Source organism: Nuphar pumila, chromosome 10, assembly GCF_984573655.1.
Source record: "Nuphar pumila chromosome 10, dmNupPumi1.hap1.1, whole genome shotgun sequence".
Taxonomy (NCBI): Eukaryota; Viridiplantae; Streptophyta; class Magnoliopsida; order Nymphaeales; family Nymphaeaceae; genus Nuphar; species Nuphar pumila.
Genome location: NC_143258.1, coordinates 115,116,116 through 115,138,226, shown reverse-complemented (window position 1 = coordinate 115,138,226; position 22,111 = coordinate 115,116,116). Strand labels below are relative to the sequence as shown.

Genomic DNA, 22,111 nt, shown 5'->3' with positions numbered 1-22,111 from the left:
AAGAAAAATAGTATATATGTTAAGCCAAATCTAACTAGAAGATGCTAATTTAACAAACCAGCTATAACATGTTGAACCAGTCGACTAACATAAAGTCATAGACAATTTCTAATCTGAACTACTTAGCAAAGGAATAGTAAATCAATCAATTAGTTTACTAGAAAAGATGTGAACTCCGTTTAACCACCACTATCATAAAGAATTCAAATAGCCCTAATCTAACTAACTGATTGTGAGAACATTAAATACCAATCTATCTAAGAAAAATATAATTATAAAAGACTAATAGATTGAAATACTCTAACTAACCAGATTTCAAGAAAACAAATTGAAGTAAAACTAACTACCAGTAGACATTAACAAACTAACAAATTGATAAAAATTTATGAACTACTCTAACTAGAACAAACTAACAAATTGATAAAAATTTATGAAATACTCTAACTAACCACAGTTGATTAAATCTCAACCTAGCCAATTGATTTCGATTTGAATTTTTTTTTTATAATTTAGTCATTATAGTTGTTGATTAAACTCAAAACAATAAATCTTTTGCTACGATTTTATTAATTTTACAACTGTTGGGTTCAATCACAATAGTCTATTATATTTTAGCAGTGTGGTTCTTCATAACTACAGTCGTTTCAAATTTCAGCAGCTTGAATTGTAGTACCGTTGTTATTCTTTTTATTTCAACAGCAGTAATTGTTTCTAATAATTACGATCTGATTTTAGCACAACATAAAAGTATTAATTTTTTTTATTCAAATCATCAGCAACTTATATTTTTATTTTGAGCCGATGTTTGTAATCCAAATAGTCAATTTTTTATATATATATCAGCAGTTAGACATTCTTTTTAGCAGTTGATTTTATGACAACATATTTATTATAATTTCCAGTAGTTTGATTCAATCTTTTCACAGCAGTTTGACAAATTGCAAATCAGTGGCTTGATTTATCATAGTTCAGTAGTGGATTTTGATTTCCACAAAAATTTAAGAATAGTTCTACTTTTATCGACATGATTTTCAAATACAACAATTTGTTTTCAATTTGTTAGTTTGTTTTCAATTTGTTAGTTTGAAAGCACGGCAGGGGGTTAAACCCCCTGCCTTTCCGGCAGGGAAGGGGGTTAAACCCCCTGCCGGAAAGGCAGTTCTGGCATGGGGGGTTGACCCCCTGCCGTGCCTTTACGGCAGGGGGTTAAACCCCCTGCCTTTCCGGCAGGGGGTCGACCCCCCATGCCTTTCCGGCAGGGGGTCGACCCCCCCTGCCGGAAAGCACGGCAGGGGGTTAAACCCCCTGCGTTTCCGGCAGGGAAGGGGCGTACAGCGTGAAGAAGAAGAAGAAGATTACCTGCGCATCGCCGGACGATGGCGGGAGGTTGACGGGGAGCGGCAGCTGGCGAGCGCCGGCTGGCGAGCGGTGGACGGGGAGCGGCGGCTGGCGAGCGGCGGCGGTCGGACGGTGGCGAGAGCCGACGGGCGGCGGGAGGGAGCAATATAGCGAAACAGGGAAAAGAGAAAGAGGAATGGGATTAGGGATTTACGTGACATTTAGCGACGGCTTAGCGACGGAATGTTTCCGTCGCTAAACCAAAATACCAAAAAAGCGACGGAATATATTCTGTCGCTACGCCGTCGCTAATTAGCGACGGATTAGCGACGACAGAGTTCCCTCTCTAAATCCATCGCTAAAATGGTGTTCTTATAATAAAAAGTAGCGACAAAAACATGCAGTCGCTAATCTGTCGCTAAGTAGCGACAGATTAGCGATAAAAGTCGTTTCCTCGCTAATCTGTCGCGAATTAGCGACAGATTCTATCTCTAGCTAATCTGTCGCTAAGTAGCGACGGAAAAAATTCGTCGCTAATTTCCGTCGCTAATTAACAATTTTCTTGTAGTGAATGTCGTCTTGTGCATTGTGGCAGCAAAGCGATAACTCGGTGGTTATGTTATGTACCCTGAGCAATGTATTATGCTCAAATTTATTGCGTATAAATGGCAAAAGTGTTTATTGGTTGTGATATGTATTGGATTATCATACTTATGTTTTACTCATGGAAACTCATAAAATTTATTATATACATGTATATGATTATGTGTATATTTGAGAGTTTATATATATGATAGATCATGAAAAATGCATGTTGCAAGCATTTGTTAGTATGCATATGCAATTTATTTTATATGTACATTCTTGTTGTGTGTGAATGAATGTGCATTGTAGACATATTTCAATAGTTGTGTATGTGTGCATGTTCACTGAAGATTTTTTTTAAGATGTATTGGTGGTCAGATGTGAATCATTGTAGGTCGTGTGGGGCAAGAGCATGTGTTACTCCAAGGTTTGTTTGTATGCATCGCAAAATTCATTCTTAAATATTGGTTTTCTAATTTAATTGCACTATTAAAAATTGTAGCGGGTCAGGTCTTGTGTTGGGTTTTGCATGTTGATTTGTAAAACAATTCTTGTGTAAAGAACTTGACTTTTGTTAAAAAAAATAAAAGAGATAAACAATGTAATTAATTTTCTTCCTGGATGTTCTTTCTAAAGTGTGAGAATTTTGGATGACGATTTTGGAGAAACCGTGAGGATACTAAAACTCTATATGCATTTATGACCCTGAACTCGATATGGTGGTTCGCCTCCCGACTGTGGTTTTAAGAAGTTTTTAACTACTTTGCTTGGGGGTAGTGTTGTAGACACAACTATTGTTATTGGTATACTAAGAAAGTGGCATTAGTGGATATTGATTTTTCTGGTGTTCCGACATTAGATATTGATTTTTAATGTTTCGATGAATGATGTTGATTCTTGATATCGGTCGAAAGACAAGTGTAAAATCTAGTAATTAAATACAAATTATGTATTAAGCTACAACTGAGAACCTATCTTGAACTTCAGAAATTGGTATACCCTTTTTTAGTATCCGTGGGTTTAATGAGAAGTAAAACTAAACATGTGTGTATTTAATAAGGACATGCATGCAAAATATAACTATGATAATAACTTAATAAATTGTTCATGCATGTGAATTAAATCATGCATATTTATTATTCTTCATTAGTTCATACATTCTTACTTGTTTTGTTTTATGTGAGAAATTGTTATTGCATGATATTTGTCTTTAGATGCTTAAATGGTAAATGAATTATGAGATTGTTATTATTATATTCCTTTGAATGTCTTGCATGAATTTAATTTATACTTTTTTTTGCCTATTTGAATTTTTATAAGAATTCGCATAAAGCATCTTTGATTCTTACCCTGTAGTTCGAATGTTTTTCTTAGGACCTAGAGCTTAGTGACGGGGATAACTGTCATAGGGAGCCTGCGAGATCGCGTGACTAGTTTTTGATATTCCTTGACAGTGTAGCTCTGAATTATATTATTTATTTTAATTATGTTTTATAACATTTATTTATTGATTAATAAAGTTAGCTATTCGTGGTTGGTTCAATGTAAAGATTACTTGTAGTTTGAAAATCGTTAAGTTTGTGAGGCCTCGCTTGGATCTTTGGGTTTTGGTTTTCACAATTTGTTTTAAAAAAAAAACTATTTTTCATGAGGATGAGTTGGGGTCGTTGCAGGAGGTGTGGATGAAGGTTAAAATCAAACCCCATACAAGAATGGAGGCGGGATGGACTTACGCTTTTCACGTCCCGTCCTGCCCCAACCCTCATTAGTAAAATAACTAAAATGCCTTTAGGGACCGGGGAAAAACAGGTTCTGCCCCGCCTTGTTCCGTTTGGACCGGGGATGGAGGGCATGAAATGAGAATGAAGACGAGGATGGAGGTTAAAATCAAAAGTAGTGCAGAAATGAAGTGAGCGATGGAGGGCAGAATTTTGTAATGGAGCAGGGGTGAAGATCTTGTCTCCCGCCTCCACCCCGGTCCATTGCCATCCCTAGAGAAAAAGAGAGAATTTTGGAGGTAAGGATAAAGAGAAAAGCTAAAAGAACAAAGAATCTTGACACCCACTATTTTATCTTTTGTACAAGCGACCAAAAACATCTCGTGGAAAATGGTGGGAGAAACCAAAGTTCTACTTTTCTTCGCTACACGATGACAATGATGGCTTCACTCCCAAATTGACTGTTTTACACGAGAGACAACACAGCACGCTAAATCAGCAAAACAGTTGGAGAGGTCTAGCAAGGTTAGAAAGCTGAACGCCTAAAACAAGGGAAAAAAAACTAAGAAGCCAACCAGGCGACCTCGCAGGCATTACTAACATGACACGCATGCAACTCATCATGTATGTGTTCTCAAGAATGGGACCAAGGTGGTAGTTACTCATGTTGTCAGCAGGGTCCTACGTCAAGCCTAAGGCTCTGGGTCAAATCCTGCTGGCGCATGGAGGCTGCCGTTACTTTATCACAGTTGGGGCACGTAAGGCTAGGTGGTCTTGTCAACCCAAAATTTTACTTAAAGCGGCCCATTAAGTAACTCGGTTCTGGGTAGTCTTGTCAACACAGAATTTTACTTCACAGGAAAGCGGGATACTTAAGTGACTCGGTTCTGGGTAGCAGCAGCACCCAGGGTTACCAAAAAGCTATAAGAGGATGGGAAACGCATTTCCTGAAAAACTGTTTCTGAAAAGGGAAACACCTCGTTTTCAAAACGTGTGAAAAATGCCCAAAAGTTTATGGCAAATGTGTCGTTTCCCATGCATTTCCCTTTTGTGGGATACTTGTTTCTCATGTTTGTTAAGTTTTTTCCTGTTAAATGTTTTCCATTTGTTTCCCAATCGGTTCCCAGTTTGTTTCCTGTTTCCCGTTTCACATGCACCTGAAAAAACTCGTTTCCCGTTTCCCTTCTGGCAACCTTGGTAGCACAACAACTAGGTCTCATCCATTATGAACAAAGAAAGACACTCTGGAATTACTGAGTCCGACCAAACAGGGGGGGACCCTACTCTTGGTATGTTATTCAGCAAATAATGACCAAATCCAGGTCTGGGATGGGAGTGGTCCAGAAACTGTTTGGCTGACCCAAACAGGCCTGTTCGGACTGGACCCAAGTCATTGGATAGAGAAAAGAGGTCAGTATCAAGGACAACCTCGTACACTGACCATTGAAAAACTAGAAATTCTAGGGCTGGCTAGAGTCAAGCAAGTGCAAGTGTGAAGTTTGATGTTTATAATAGCAAAAAGGTCAGAAAAAACAATACCTTCTTATAGAACCTCAAAACTATAAAAGTCAGAGCAGAATTCAATCAGAAAAGAACAGAGCCCAACTTTCTTTTTTATTTCAGGATAGTGATCAAAAGCACCATTTAAAGGGAAATGACAAGACTGTCAAAGAGAAGGCAACCATCTTTCCAACAAAAACTGAAAGAAATAGCAGCAATAAGCAGAAACAGTTTCTGACTGATCTTTGAACCTTTTCAAATGCTATCGAAAATAGCAGGGTCACTCAAGAATTTCTCCATCTGCTTTGCTCTTGTTTTTATCGATATGTCAAAAAGCTTCTGCCCAAATTCCACCACTAATCCCCCAAGAATACTCTGGTCAATCTGCAGAAACTTTAACACGTTAAGTTTCTAATGAATGGACCACAACGATCATGATGCTGAAGATGGTGATGAGAGTGATACTTGAAGATGCTGATGATGACGATTGGCATGAACAAGCAAAGATCAATTTCAGCAACCAAGAACAAGAATTCAGGAATAAAGTAGTATCCACGAGTCATCAAAGAGCTCAGTGGGGCTAAAACAACAACATAGCTTGAATTACAAAAGTAGAGGCCCTACCACCTCTTTCAGAAAACCCCTTTTCAAAAGAAAAGCACGCATGGTCATGAGATGTACTATGCAATAAAATGTGCCAGGTTGTACCAGAAGACTCGGTTCAAAAGTTATGGGCATGGACTAGGTGAGTTGTAAGAATAAGCTGTCACCCTTAAAAAACATGTTTTTCTCTTCTTTCGTACTCTTTAAAAAACATGTACAAAGAGTAATGATATGCAAGTAGTGATCAAATGCATAATATCATAAAATGATAATTAAAATGACAAAATCTTACAATCTCCCATCTGACAACATATATTTGTCAAGGTTCCATGAATTAACATGTACCAGTTAACAAGGAAAATAGAAAGCAAAGTAACATGCACCAATTAAAGCCTTGAGAGGCCCTCAAAGAACAAAGGGGTTCATTACTCATGAATAGCTAGACAAGTTTTAATATATATATATATATAGGGAAGGGGACAGTCCAACCAAAGGAAGGTCCAAAATCTACAACCAACAACGATCGGACGGCTCCCCTTCTCCAATGCTTGAGTATCTCATCAATCGGACCTCATATATTTGTTCTTTATAATTTATTTAGTAAGAAATATGCTTTACACCAAGACTTTACGACATATAGGCATGTTTTTTGAAAGGTAAAAAATCGACAGCTCACAATGCGTTTAAAACTTTACAATACAAAGTATTGTAGGCCGTTGATTTTTAGCGCTTACAAAAATGCATTTAAGCATCAAAAAATCATAATCCAAAACATATTGCTAACTAAATGAATGATAAAAATCCAATATGTAAAGTCCAATTGATGAAAAACTCAATGGTTAGAGAAGGAATGCCTTCCATTATCATCGGTTGTAGATTATGGCCGTCTTTGGTTGGACAGTATATATATGAAAAGCCTGTAACAGTGGACGAGCAAATCGTCCACTGTTATCGGACCAATATCTGCCACTGATTGCGCGCAGATCAGCAGCAGATATTTTTTTAAGGAAAACAACACTTTTAGCGGCAGTCGCGACAGCCGCTAAAAATGATTTTTCATCCCAGACATTGTCTGAGATAAACGCTGGACGTGCATTCAACACACATCCAGAATTTACTCTTACAGGTTTTCCTATATATATAAGGAAAATAAAAACTAAACTAATATGACAGAGAAGCTTGAAAGGGCATCAAAGAAGTAAGGCTTCATTACTCATGAATTGATGAGACGAATATATATATATATATATATATATATATACCCCTACCAGACAAACTCGTTCGACAACTAGTCAGCCAGTGAGACGACTAGGCTTCAACTAGTTTTTCCCATTAAACTGTGCACCAGTTTCCACTTAGCATGTCACTACCCATTCTCACCAATCAGGTTACTAATGACTTTATCAATCACGATTCACATCAGGTTCCACTATTTTGAGCTAAATTATCAAAATAGATTACATCTACCAGAAGGTCCAGTCTTCAGTTATGACTTACCTCAAATCCTTACAGCGATCACAAAAAATAAGGAAGGGATAAAGACCAAAGCAACAAATTGAAACAGCAGCATGCGCCTATTGCATTTGACAGGATTAGTGCTTGACCAAAAATACATGGTTTCTCATGGAAGAGATTTTACTTTTACCTAAAAGGAGTTCCCACTAACACCTCGCACAATAAAAGAATGTCACACGATATAATCAAATGCAGGAGAATCAACACTTAAAAGAACATCAAATTTGCTATCTTAAGGTGAATCCAGCTATAATACATTGCAGAAACAACTACAACACATAAAGCAACAATTTGAATTTAACGGACTAAAAGCATGGAAAACTAACTCCAACCATCCAAAGCCTCAACAGAGAAGATGATTACACAGAGGCATGAAAATTTACAAGCTGATTGTGAAAGAGAAGGCATGAGCAACCAACAAGCTAATTAAAATAGAGCACAAATGGAAGCAGCGAGCATCATTTAGAATCAAGGATCAATATTGCAGAATGACATGAAATGGTCACAAGTTGATTAACAAGCTTGGTACACAAAAATAACCACAAAAGGATCACATAATACAGTGATAAGGTTCAATATACAAAATCAACATTACCTTCTGTTCCAGCTTCACAGTCTTCCCACGCCCAAGAATTTCTTGTAAAGTTTCTTTCAATTGTTTCTCCTCTTCAGCTGGCAGTGGCTGTCGAAAGCAGAAAGCAAATCACTTGACACAGCTTAGACTATCAATCATGAAATCATAACCAGAATTGATGGCAGTGAGGAGAGGCATTTTGCTGTAGCTTTCAATTGCCGAAAAAGGCATGATTACTCTTATAAATACACAGAAATATTGTTTTTATTTCATTTAGGAATCAAATAAGCAGTACTTTACATATGTCAGCAAAGGTCCCCTAGTTCAACATATGTAAATAAATTACTTTTTTATGCAACTCATGGCAGAAAGAAAGAAACTTGAAGCAAAATTATCTCCAAAATGAGAAGAGATTGTAATGAAAGCATAAAGTCAAGGCCATGAAAATGACCAAGATGATAAAATAATACATAACTAATCCTTCATCATATATCAAATAAGGAAATCAAAAGAGAGCCTTCTTACATTATTTGGCCAGAATAAGAAGGCAATAAGAATCTCTACAAATCAATTAAAAATTCTGAACTACTATATCGATAGGATTACCAAGCAAAAAGAATACAACCAATGAGCTCCATGAAGTCATGCAAAGCCACTGCAAGCAATACCCTTCACCAACTGCCACCTTTATATAGTCATTCATAAGAATCATAACACTTGGCAGTTGTGTAGTTGGATTGGTGCTTGGCTCATCTAAGCAAGCTTTTTAGTCTTATTTTTTATTGTATTTATTATGGTTTTTAATTAAGTGCTATCCAGCACACTACAGTAACCTCCCTGTAATCAAAGGTTACTTTTTCTTGCCCAGAAAACTAAACTTCCAACATGCAATATCTCTTGATAAACCACTTTTCAATGGGCCTAAACCATAATAAAACCAAAGTTATTCAAGGACAATCAGAACTTACAATGACAGTTGTCACAATGACCTTCACCTCCCCCTTGTGTGCCATTGTCAACTCCACAAATTTCTGCGCAATGCTCTCAATGGACCCCAACCTTCCGTTCTCAGCTAAAATAGCTTCGGATACACAAAAAGAAAGGCATAAGGATGAAGTGCAATAAGCTGATTGATGTTTTTTTTACTACAAAATGAAAAACACAATATAAACCATGCAGCCTAATCTTTTGAAATATAATGGAGACAATAGGAATTTTCCAAGCAAATAGAGTGACTTTGAGTGGAAAATTTGAAATCACCTTTCACATACAACAGACTAAGCTTCAAAAGGATAAGCTTAAAAACTAACAAACACTGATAGGCATAGTAAAGACAGTTCCATACAATTTGTCCAGATGCATGACTGCAAACCCAATAAGTCAAGACTTAGTCACAGGATCAAAGTGGCGATGAATCAGTCATGCTGCAAGTCACCATAGATCAATCCATTTAATTGCAAGCATAAAACGCATAAGCCCAAGCCAGAGCTAACCCAACTAGCAATAGGCAATTCTGGCAAAAACACATCTAACCCACCCACTAGCAGCCTGCATATGGATGTAAGTACTGCAAGCAAACGTTGAAACAACCTTTGTAATAAAAAAATGATCACACTCATGAAAACTATGTCGCATAGGTGCGGGGGCGGGTGTGGCTGCGGAGGGTGCGACATGGCAATTTCAAAAAACTTGGGTCTGTGTGCGGATATGTGTGTGTGTGTGTATTTATGTATATAATATAGATAAAACTGAACTTGGAATCCACTTTTGGACAGAAATGGACATTAGTGTCGTTGACTTCACCTGACACAAAGGAAGCAATGTCCAAGTGTCGCACCCACATCGGTGCAGGTGCAACACAGGTGCATTGCCCTGTTAGAAGTGTCCATGTTACATAGCTTGAAAGTTATTCAACTAGTGGTAGCGGTCATGCACAATAGAAATCCTTTGCGAAGTTTTTAACTTCATCACCTGGTATAAATTAGACTTTACTCCGATTCTGAAAAAGAAAAGAGACAAGGACTAGGTGATGACTCTTAGGCCATGTTTGCAATGACCTATTATTCTTGGATTTTCTCAAAGATCCTGTGATTGTAAATAACAATCACAACACTTTCTCAAGGTTAGTCAAACACGAGAAAAGTACAAGTTGTGACTGTGATTGTGATTGCCAGCTGTGATTGTTCTAGCCTTGAAGCTTGTGAAAGTTGGTCACAAGATTGACCTTGTGACTGACAATCACAGCTTCTACCTTCTCAGCTGTGATCATTTATCCCCATCTGTTACCAAAGCAAACAGGTCATTAGATGTATAATATATTAAAGCTTAATTAGAAATTTGTGGCTACAATTGCCTACAGGGAGCATTTTGTAAAGGAGTACAAATCAGTCAGTCAACTAGTCACCTAATCAAGCCAGACACAGGCATACGACCAGTTACAGGACTTTCGTTGACTATTTCTAGCCAATCAATTATTTACTGCCAGTTGAGCAACTAGGCAAGCAGTTGCCTTTTTCTTGTGGTCTTTTACCTTATTTTTTCTAATTGTTCAAAAGGAGGGGAATGGGGAAGGCAAGAGAGTACCCTTTTCTTTTATGTGTGAGTGAGATTGGAAATCCTAGACCCAAGAACGCTAGGCTATGTTGATCTCGGTTTACAAAACTCCAGTTTATAGGGCTACACTCATTCCTCTGCCATTCAAGCACTTGCAATTGGGGAATAGGGATTTCTAACTGATAACCAGTTTCATCCAACAAGGTCTAGTCAATCAAGTCCACTTATACGGGTACCATAATCTATGTTTATGCTTGTTGGATTAAAACATTTAAATAAATAATAATAACAATAAACTTTTAAGGGGTAAGGATGAGTGGCCATACTTATGGCTTTTCCCCAGACAATTACAGGTTTAGCATAAACCCACTTATGAGTGGCAATACTTACACGTTTTTCCTAGGCATTTATGGATTTTTTCTAGCCACTTACAAGTTTAACATAATTCCACCTATAAGTCTATAACTAACCTAATCTGGCAATACTTACAGGTCTATCAAAACTAATGCAAATCCCAAAGCAGGATCACAAGAAATACAATCTATACCAACAGCATGCTAACTATGGAAAAACTACACTCTAATGAAAGTAAGAGAATTAAATAGCAGAAATGAAAGAAAAACCAATAATCATCAATTACCCCTCTCAATCCTATCTCTATGACAAGCATTTATAAAAAAAGGACAAACATTAATTTTACTATGAATTTGACATAAATCTCATACCTCACTAAAACCCAAAACTAATACTCAAATTAAATATAAACAAAAAGATTCAAAGAACAATCCAAATGGATCATGGACCTTCATGTGTCTGCTTCCATCCTGTGTCATTATCTTAGAATACTTTTCTTCTTTATGAATGATTTTATTCCTAATAATCAAAATTCTCTAAATAACCACCTGGAAAAGAGTATCCCAACATCGCTTAATACAACACAACATAAACATGCAGCTAACATAACTAACAAGGCTAGATTGGCTAATGATAACAAGCAGGTGGATACTCCCATGGAAGCAAATTGCAAATTAAAGCACTCAGATGAAGAGTTCTTTGGAGGATCCTACTATGTATAGGCAGTTGGTTGGGAGTCTGATTTACTTGACTATATCTAGACCTGACATCACCTTTGCAGTTCATGTTGTAAGTTAGTTCATGAGTGCTCCTAGACCCACACATCTTGCAATAGTACTATGGATTATCAGATATATCAGGGTAAAATGAATTATACTTTGTTATGTTTTTCATTTGTGGCGCTTGAGTTGAGAGCCTATTGTCATGCAAATTTTTGAGGGGTCTCTCAAGATCATCAGTTAATTACAGGATTTTGTGTATTTCTGGAAGACGCTTTGATATCCTAGAAAAGTAAAAAGCAACAAAGAATTCTTCTCTCAAACCTAGAAGCCGAGTATAGGGTCATGGCTCAAGTTTCTATTGAGATTGTGTGGTTGATGTTGGTGCTTGAAGATATGGGGGTCAAGGACTAGTGAGGGAACTCCACTACACTGCAACAATCAAAGTGCAACTCAAATAGACAAAAATCCAGAGTTCTATGAAAGAACCAAGCATATCAAAATTGATTGTCACTTCACTCGAAGAGCATATCAAAGACTCATCTCATTGGTATGTGTTGGGACGACAAATCAAATTGCAAATTGATTTACCAAGAGTTTGCCTTTTAAGGCTTTTCAGACATTTCTCCTCAAACTTGGTATGATTGTGTTCACATCATCTCAAGTTTGACGGGAAGTGTTGAGAAATGTATTGTATAATGTGTGTTTTACATGTTTAGGTGCTACCCCTCTTTGTGTACATATCATTATTCTTGGGGTTATCATTATAAAGTAGCTATAGGTAACAAGTCAGAGATTTGTGTCTTGTAGTGAGGCTAGAGAGGTCAACTCTCATAAGTGTTGTAACTTCTCTTTTTAATTAATGAAGTTTTGCTCTTGAAGTGACCTCCTTCTCTAGTGCTTCTTCTCTTCTTTGTAATATCAAACACAATAGGCTACTTGGGGGTTTAGCTTACTGGTGGGGGGCTATTCACTTAATCTCACTTAAGAGATTTGGCAATACTTACGGTTTACCTAAAAACCTTAAATCACCTTCTATTTTTAACCCTACTTTCCAACTAAACCTCACTAGTCACTTTATGGATTTAACTCCACCTTCCATATTATGGGTTTTTACCTTCATTTTCCATACCCTCTCTAGTTCTTGAGTTTTATTTTCATTTGCCAGCTGTAAAACCCATGTTTAACCCCACTTTTCAGTTTTGGGGTTTTGCCTTCACTTACCAGTTACCAGTTGTAAAAAAACAAATTTGACCTCACTTGCTAGTTTTCATCCCTATTTTTCACTTTTTAGGTTATGGATTTCACTTTCACTTGCCGGTGTTTAAACCTCACTTTTCAGTTTAACACCACTTTCTATAGCTATGACACATGGATACTCCATTTTTATTGCTGTATTGTATCCCCTTATGTACTAGTTGTATTAAAAATCTCCATGAAAATGGTTGTATCCCCTTATCTCAAACATATCCATGTGACATAGCTTTCTAGTTTTCAACCCACTTTTTGGTTGCAAAATGCACTTTCTATTTAAACACTTCCAGGAATCTCAAATAGGCCTCGTGTAGCCCTTACCTCCCACTTTTCATCCACTTAATTCCCACTTTCCATTAGCTTGGTTGTGGCCCATGACCATAGCATGATGGAACAATACGACTTCCCACTTTTCATTGAATAAGTGAATATAAGAAGCTCAACATGTGTAGTTTTAAGAACTATAAATACCACAAATTGGATGTCCTTTATGTACATTTCAAGTTGGATGATCAAAGTGGAGGGAGTCACAACAGACAAGTACAGGTAAACTCTCAAAGGAGGTGGCTATGAATACCACAAAAATCCTGATGATGAAAGGAGAAAGACAAAAAAATTGAGAAGGAAAGGCTGAAGCAGGAGCTAGAATGTTTCTTTCCTCTTCGTCCTCCTCTACTTTTTGCTATTTTCCAGTGTTGTGAAAAGCGTTGAGGCGTAGTGAGGCGCTCCACCAAAATCTGAGGTGAGGCGTAAAGCGTAAGCCTCAAAAAGATTTTTTTGAAAACTTAAAAAAAAACTATAAAAAATATCTAATAAATAAATAAAAAATGCTTTATTGATGAAGCAACAACCAACAAGAAATAAAATATCGCAAATAAATACTGAAAAAATATGAGATTAACATGTAAAAGTAACATTAATGCAACAACTTGATCTAATTAAGTATCTAAGAAACCAAAAATCTCTCACAGCAGGAGATCTTATTTATGTTGTTTTTCATACATTAGAAACCAAAATTCTCTTCAATTAAATTGATCTCTTGCCGCATTTGCAGGAAAAAAAAACAGAGCTAAAAAAATATCCAGAGAATAGCCATATGTAGTAGAGAAAGCATGGGCCCCTTCTGTGTTCAATCCAATTTCAGCAAGTAATGAAGTTAACTGACGCAAAACCGAAGCATAAGTGTTATCAAAATCCAGATAAAATCTCTCTCTCTCTCTCTCTCTCTCTCTCTCTCTCTCTCTCTCTCTCTCTCTCTCTCGTCATTCTTCTACAGAGGAAGAATTGAAAAATCATTTCCTTCTCCCAAAAACCCTTCTTCAGATTTCAAGGTACGTCGGTTCGTCTAGATGATGAGTTGTGGAGCCTGATTCAGAGTTTTTGCCCTTGCAGTAGGGGGGTCCGAGGGCTCCCCCCGGCGCGGGTCCCGTTGTGCGGCCAGCGGGCGGGGGTCCAGGGGGCGCCCCTGGTGAGGGGCATAGGGGGGCAGCACCCGTCGGAAGATTTTTTTTTTTTGGGCTTATATTTGCAACTCGGTTTCTTATGGATCAGACCCGATCTGATGATCATCCCATCTCTATCCTCTTGATTAATTGGGGGTACCACCATGACCTGCGGTAGATTCTAAATCTGGGGCTGCTCGCTCGGGTTTTCGTTGTCGACAACCATCGACCGATCCATTTGCATAATCTCAGCAGCAGGAACAGCCAGGTCGTCGTTCTCTACACTCGAAACGATGAGGCCATTGCCGAAGTTTCCTATGGTGTCGACATTTCGGAGCTCGCTGATGCAGTAGATTTTGATAGCGACCCCATTTGACCAAAACAAGGTGAGGCGTGTACGCCTCACCTTGAGGCGCGCCTCGCCCTGAGGCGTACGCCTCAAGGCGTATGAGGCATGCGCCTCAGGGCTTTTGCGCCTTATGCCTGCGCCTCAAGGCACAAAGCCCCTCGCCTTGAGGCGAGGCGCGCTTTTTGCGCCTTAAGGCGCATTTTTAATAACACTGCTATTTTCATTGTAAAATTTCATAGGATCAATGTCATGTAAAGATAGGGTTCTATCAATAAAGTTCTAAATGTTTTCTTTTATATTCTGTTTTGCTTGAGCACTACAGAGATCAAAATTCATAACCTATGGAAATTGGAATGAGAAGGTAAAACCAAAAATTGGGAGGTGAAGTTAAACATGGGTTTTACAACTAGAAAGTGAAGGTAAACCCCAAAATTTGGAAAGTGAAGATAAACATGAGTTTTACAACTGAAAAGTGAAAGTAAAACCCAAAAAACTGGAAACTGAGGTTGAACATGGTTTCACAACTGTAAAGCGAAGGTAAAACCCAAAACACTGGAAAGTTAGGTTAAACATGAGTTTTACAACTGAAAAGTGAAAGTAAAACCCAAAAAACTGGAAAGTGAGGTTAAACATGGTTTCACAACTGTAAAGCTATGTCACATGGGTGCGGGTGCGGGGGTGCGGCACTTTCAAAAAACTTGGGTGCAGGGGTGCAGCAAATATATATATATATATATATATATATATATATATATATATATATATATATAAAGTCCAAAAGTTGGACATAAATGACCCTGGGTGCATTGACTGCACCCAGGGTCAGGTTGACCGCACCGGGTGCCGCACCCACGTCGCGTCGATGCGGGTGCGGCACCTAGTTGGCCAAGTCCCTGTGACATAGCTGTAAAGTGAAGGTAAAACCCAAAAAACTGGAAAGTGAAGTTAAACATGCGCTTTACAACTTGGGAAGTGGCAAGTAGAGTTTATGGGTGAACAATGATGGTGCTTTGGTAAGCTACTTCTGTAGGACCCACTAAAAAACTATAAAGTGGAAAGTTAAGTATGGTAAGCAGGGTAGAACCAACAAGTGGCAAGTGGAGTTTAATCTAGAATTGGCAAATGAGGCTTAATCAGAAATTTGGGCTACACCTGGAAAGTAAACACTAAACAGTGAGTTGGGACTTAACGGGTAAGTATTGCCACTAATGGGATTAAGCAGGTACCACTAGCAAGGCAAAATCCATAAGTAGCATACAGTCATTAGATAAACCAATAAGTATCGCTACTCATAGGTGGGAGAGATTAAACCCATAAATGACATGGATAAACCGTTGAGTCTTGACAAATTCCATAAGTGGGAATAAGCAGGCGGGCCCTACTTGTAAGCTAAACCAGTAGGACTTTTAGATACAACTGGAAGTGTTGCCACGAGTTGGCTAAACCCACAGTGGCCTAGGGTTTTTGATAGACCTGAAAGCATTGTCACAGGTTTTCTGAACTCATGAGTGGCCTAAGGTCTTTTGGATAAACCTGCAAGTATTGCCACTCATCACTACCCCTTTAAAAAAATAATATTTTTATTTTTCTTGTATTTATAGAAAAATTTTATCCAATGACACAATTATTTCTTTTCTCTCTCAATTTTTTCTTTCATTAACATTTTTGTTAAACACAACGAAAAGGTTCAACAATAACACATAATCTGAGAATTCTTCACACTACCACCTGAAGCATATTTAGTTTGGCTTTGCCATCAACATCTCTTACTTTACTGAACCTTAGTGCATTACTCCTAAACTCTCTCATAAAATGCTAAAACCCAATGTCTATCATTCTTCGGAACCAAGTAACTTAAGTGGAAAGGGAAAAGAATGCCAGAGTTATAAAGTCAACAAAGCAATAAAAATGAGCACTAGCAAAGACATCCTAAAACATTACAAAGATAGCAGCTACCAAAATTGGCCCCTTTCTCGCACCTAAGAACACTAGAATTAATGTTGTTGCCTTAGCTTCCTTCAAGGTATCATAAAAGGCTCCATTGAAGTTTATAGTGAAAACTTTATAAACTGTAACATAAAGTTTTGGGACCACACAACATCCAGGTATTTCAGCAACTATTACAAATCGAGCTAACCATATGCATATCAAATGTTAAGTTCTGTCTTCTCATCAAGAGGCAAGTCTTACCTTCTTACCTTGAGATTTGTTAAGAGTTAGGACGCCTAACCAATTTGGAAGCTAAAATCTTTAGAATTACCTTGTTGCTCAAATACAAAATCATATATACACCTTTTAATTGTACACTCACCTACCAAAAGAATGTACACTAAGGTGGCTTCCCTCTGTTTTTCACAGACAGAAAATGCTTCCTATAAAAAATAATCCATATCAAAGTTGTCAAAAGCACGAACCTAAACATCATATAAATCACCTAAGATAGCTTAATTTGCATAGCAGTACATAAAAAGAAATGAGCAGAGGTATGCCTTTGATGGAGGCTCATGCTACTAAGATTCATCTGAAAAAACATATTTCTATACAAATCCAGCAACTGGAAAGATAATTCTCAGAAAATCAACATAAATCACAAAGGCAAATTAATACCCAAAAAGTTCTTTGTAACATCTGAAAACCCTGCCTCAGAAAAAATTTCTTGGACAGCCTTTACTCTGGTCTTTCCAGGCACTGATAAATCCTTAATAAACTGTGAGAAGATTGGACTTTTCTTGGAAGCCGCAACAACATCAAGAATCTCATACTCAACTTTGTCCAATATATTAGCTTTTGATGATGCAATAAAGAGAGCAGAAGCATAGTTTCCAGACCCACCAAACAAAGCAAGAGGTACCTGCAAAAAAATTTGCAATAAACAATAAGCTAGTCAAAATTATGGCAAGGATAAAGGTTAAAGATCAAGAAATAAGAGATAACCTTCTTTTCTACTCTGGCAGTTGAACTTGTTAACTTTTAATTAATCAAAAATCTCCAGGCAGCAATTATATAGCTTAGGTAGCAAAATAATTCAAAAACTAAAATTGTAAAGCACTTCCATTTCAAATGTATCTAGAAGGAAAAGAAACAATAAAAGTGAACACCTCAGAACCTATGCGGATACAGGATACGATGCGGATTCACTTGCTACGATATGGCAGTTTTCAAAAATTAGGATCCGGGGACACAACCGTACATATATTATATATATTTATATTAGTATAATATATATATATATATATTATTGATTAAAAATTTTTAAATTTATATTTATAAGCATACTTTTTATTGCATCGAACACCATGTTGAGCATGTCGGACACTATTTTGGGTGTGTCAAACACTGTGTCTGGCGTATCTGACACCATTCAGACATGTCGGATACGTGTCATATATCATGTCAATGTGTCAGACACGGTGTTTGCCTGTCGGATGCGAATCGCACCGAATCCCATGTCTGAATCCATGTCATGTCATGCCGACATGTGATTTTCCCCTTGAGTGGCATGTCCCTGTGACATAGCTCAGAACTTAAATAAAATTAAATTAAATTAAAAAAGTGGGACTATCATAGACAAGGGATCTGGGCCAGGGACTTCCCCCAGCTTGGCTATCAAAAAGCACTATAAAACAGCAATCTTATCACAGATCATAAAATCAACAGTCTATGAAATTACAAAACTTTTTTCTCAAAAACGAAATTACAAAATGTTTAGGGACACCACAAAAGAGAGATATCATTGGCAAGACCACTGCCATTGCATCCCATGGAAAGAAGACCAACACATGAAAGAAAGTTATTCTCATGCTCATCCAGCTGGCTGATAACGAATTAGTAAAGGCTTCTCAGACAAATTCATATCTATCTTTAGACAAGAGAAGCCAAACAGGAAAAAAAAGGGGGTGTCTGAATCAATTAAATATCATATAATTGAGTTCTCATTCTCAAGTGGCTTTTGTGGTTGGCAGATAAACAACAGAAAGCCTCAAATGTCGTTATTTGGGAAAATAAGGGACTGTCAGTCAGTTGGATATCGAAAGCCACACAGAGCTTGAAAAAATGGATCAGGTTTATGAAATGCTTGGTACAAGCTACCACAAAATTTCTTCAAAAACATTACTATAAACCATAAGTTCTAAAGTAGAAGATAAAAACAAAAGGAAAATATTTCTTTTGTTTAGATAAATAAGCCTAAGTGTCCACTGAATTTCATTATCCAGAAAGCTTATAGTGTTCCGGGTAAGAAGATGCCCAAAACTTGAAATGTTGGCTGCATTCCAATTCGCCAGGCATTTGAAATAGCTATTTTTTGTTGCTCGCACATAAAAAATGGATTTATTTGAGTTACTTAGATTGCAATCTCCCGTGTCAGAATTTCTTATGGTCTCAAATTCACAGTTAATTCTTTGTGACATAGGGTTTCTGCTGACAACTAGGACGTTAAATTTTTATCATTCCCTCTGACAAATAACTGGGGACTTGGACCATCATGAAAGGGTTATTATTGTTTCTTTGATGGTAACCTTGGGTTAGCCAATAACCTCCTAGAAAATTGGAAGCAGAGTTGTAAGGATATAGTACAATCTGATGTGAGTACAGGCTCAATTTTTTGGACCAACTAATTTGCTCCACGCTCTTAGCAGGCTCTTGTGCGTGTTCAGTGAGAGCACATAATTATACAATTCACTATATCATCAAAAAACATTATTGCAAAGTGCTGCTACATAGCATCCAAGGTAGACCAAGCCCTAGCACAATCTCCTTTTTACATTTTAAGAATGGATTCAATATACAAATAGATCATCATCTAAATATCCTGCATTTCTTTCCAGGAGAATGAAGATTAAGAACATTTATACACCATCAAATTTTTGTCCACTTCTTGTCTGACTTCTGAATCCAACCTGCACATAAATTCCTTAAGTGATCCAATAATTTACCTGTATGCCTAGATACTCATTCCCATGCAAGTGCAGATAGGTGTACAAAGGGGAAACCACAACCTCCAAACAAACATAGCAACCGCTCCATCTATACATTACGCAAACGGCATCCACTAGCAAGTTGATGCCCTTACCATTGATCGCCTATAATCAGCAAATTTCTCCAATGGCTCCATACTTTATCAACAGGCCTAGATTCTCTCACCGTGCAAGAGAAAGTAGGTATCAAAAGGGTTGACAAGCTTCCAAATGATGTTGGAAGCACTCCAACTCCTCTCTAAACAAATCACATATACTGGCAATTCTCCTTACATTGTCCGTTTAACAGCTCAATGTCCTCGCACTAGGCGATAGGCCCCATTTAGCAATGCAGCAAGATCTTGTTGATACATTTGCCAGATAATGGTGCCCCCTCCCATCTTTTGTATGGGTGCCAAACCCATCAATTTCCAGACAACGCCAATACCAACTGGTGCAGAAAACGATAATGTGTACAGGTCTCTTACGCTCCCTATCTGTTGTTCGACACTTTAACCAAGCATACTTACACACCTTAAGTCGAGTTGTCCACTACTTATCTATAAACCTCCAAAAAAAATCATTTGTTATTATTTTGGCGAGTGACTATGCATATGCTTAAATAGAATCTCCTTTCTTCAGGGCCTAAGATGGCAGTAGAAACAGCAAGAACAAAGTAAAATTTAGAATCCACCACATACAAGTTTTCCTCATTCATTAGATATCAAAGTACAAGCAGGTGCAGGCCTTCACCTTAACATCTGCATCTTTCTTGGGTGTTGCTGAAGTTGCATAATTCATTGATCCCTGCAAAAGAGAATTCCAAGAATGTCAAAACAACGTGCAGTGTACCACAGCCCACGCACCAAAACAAAAGCAAACGTTTTTTCATTTTCACTTTCATAGCAAGTTCCCCGATCCAGCAAAGGCTCGAATGCAGTTGTTGAGGGAACTGGGTCCTCACCATCATCAATTTCCGGCATGGCCAGAAACTAGTTGAAATGTTGCCATATCTCTGGCAACAATCATGTGTTTAGTCTCTAATGCGGCGATCGGGAAGCACCCACTTATCCATAAAACTGAGATTGGGATGTTGCATTCGGAAGCACGCACACCGTGGCGACTTTTCCCAGATTTCTGGATGAGTGGTCCATCCGAACACCCCACCAAATCGGTGCTTAAGTCATCTAAAATTCTTATTCAGGATTCAGAAATCCAACCAAGCTCGCGGTTCCAGTGTTCAGATCGACTCCAATTCTGGAATCTGCACTCCACCGAATTCCTCGGTTTCGTGCTCCGACCCGAGAAAGTAGTAGCTAAAATTTTCCGAAACTGGTAAGCAAACCCATACGAAGACCTCCGATAGAATTTCAAACCAAAGTATACGACTGAATCCACGGCAGGTTTCGGCCAGAGTCGGCGAGAGAGCCCCAATCGAGCCCTTCCGGTCAGATTCCGGTCTCTCTGAGACCAAAAACTTATCACAATAAACGCTTCCACGATTCCTAATGTCATGAAATCCACAGAAATGAATGCAAATGAAGTTGATGCATTGCTTAGAGATGGAGTTCATGAATGAATGGAGCGATCAATCGAGAGAGAGAGAGAGAGAGACCTCGGGAGGATTGGGGAGGGAAAGAGAAGGAGCGATCGGCCTCTGAAAGAGGACGGATCCTGCCCTCGTAGTGCTGCGGATGAGGGGAAGAGTCGATCTCAACCGAGATGCCATCGCCATTGCTCCGCCGAGTCTGATCGCGTGCCCTAGACGAGAGAGAGAGAGAGTGAGGGGGGGGGAACGCTGAAGACTGCGAACTAGTAGGGATGCGAACGGGTCGAATACGGTCCAAATCACTGTTGATCCGAACATGGACCCAAATTAGATTCGATGTAGTTAGGGTTCAAACGGATCGGATCTGAGTTGACCCGATCTGGATCCAAGTTTCAGTAAGTGGATCTTCAGGATCTGGATCCAAGTTTCAGTAAGTGGATCTTCAGGATCTGGATCTGGATCCGAATAAATACTCACGGTAGAGTTTAGGTCTGGTAAACGAGCCCAACGAACTGAACTGAGGGCGTTCAAGCTTGGCGCCTTTCTTGTATCAAGCGAGCCGAGCACAAACAAGCTCATTTAAAAGAGACATTTTTTAAAAAGTTGAAAACAATAGAATTTGAACTATAAACCTAAGTAAGCCAAGCTCAAACTAGCCCCTTTAAAAATAAAAAATTATTTCAAACTTGTAAGCAATATGATTTAAACTCTAAACTTATTGCTTGCATGCCAAACAGCGGCCGATTCAAGATTTTGCTTAAAAGGGGGGCAAAAAAAATTTGGTTTCTAATATTTAAAAATTTCAAAACCTTTCAAAGGAGCATCACTTATTCGGTTGAAAATTTTCAAAAAAAATATAAGATTTTTGCTTAAAGTGGGGCAAAATTTTGTTGGTTTCTAATATTTAAAATTTTCAAAACTTTTCAAAGTTGGGCAAAAAAAATTTGGTTTCCAATATTTAAAATTTTCAAAACTTTTCAAAGGGGGTCATCACTTGGCTGAAATTTTTTAAGATTTTTCAATTTTTTTCAAAAATTTTCTAAAATTAAACCGCGGGAAGGGGGGGGAGGAATTTGTGGTTGCTCTTTTTCTTTTATTTTTCC

At 38.0% G+C, this 22,111-nt stretch overlaps 1 protein-coding gene across 1 annotated transcript; it reads right to left on the bottom strand.

Annotated features, from left to right (window-relative positions):
- Positions 1-5,237: 5,237 nt before the first annotated feature.
- ATP5 (delta subunit of Mt ATP synthase) lies at positions 5,238-21,242 on the bottom strand. The gene is made up of 6 exons (XM_090019790.1): positions 21,075-21,242; positions 20,213-20,266; positions 17,112-17,355; positions 8,802-8,914; positions 7,855-7,941; positions 5,238-5,525 (listed from the first exon to the last, which is right to left on the bottom strand). Exons 1-6 carry the CDS (start codon positions 21,192-21,194, stop codon positions 5,397-5,399), a joined length of 747 nt encoding a protein of 248 aa, XP_089875916.1. The 5' UTR covers positions 21,195-21,242; the 3' UTR covers positions 5,238-5,396.
- Between the last annotated feature and the right edge of the window lie 869 nt (positions 21,243-22,111).

What these genes read in the sequence shown, in the direction of transcription:
- ATP5 (XM_090019790.1), bottom strand. Translation starts at nt 21,194, where the DNA reads ATGGCGATGGCATCTCGGTTGAGATCGACTCTTCCCCTCATCCGCAGC. An exon ending in CCCTCCCCAATCCTCCCGAG is followed by an intron (nt 20,267 to 21,074) that starts GTCTCTCTCTCT and finishes TCTCTTTTGCAG; the next exon opens with GGATCAATGAATTATGCAAC. An exon ending in TCATTGTGACAACTGTCATT is followed by an intron (nt 7,942 to 8,801) that starts GTAAGTTCTGAT and finishes TGCTTTCGACAG; the next exon opens with CCACTGCCAGCTGAAGAGGA.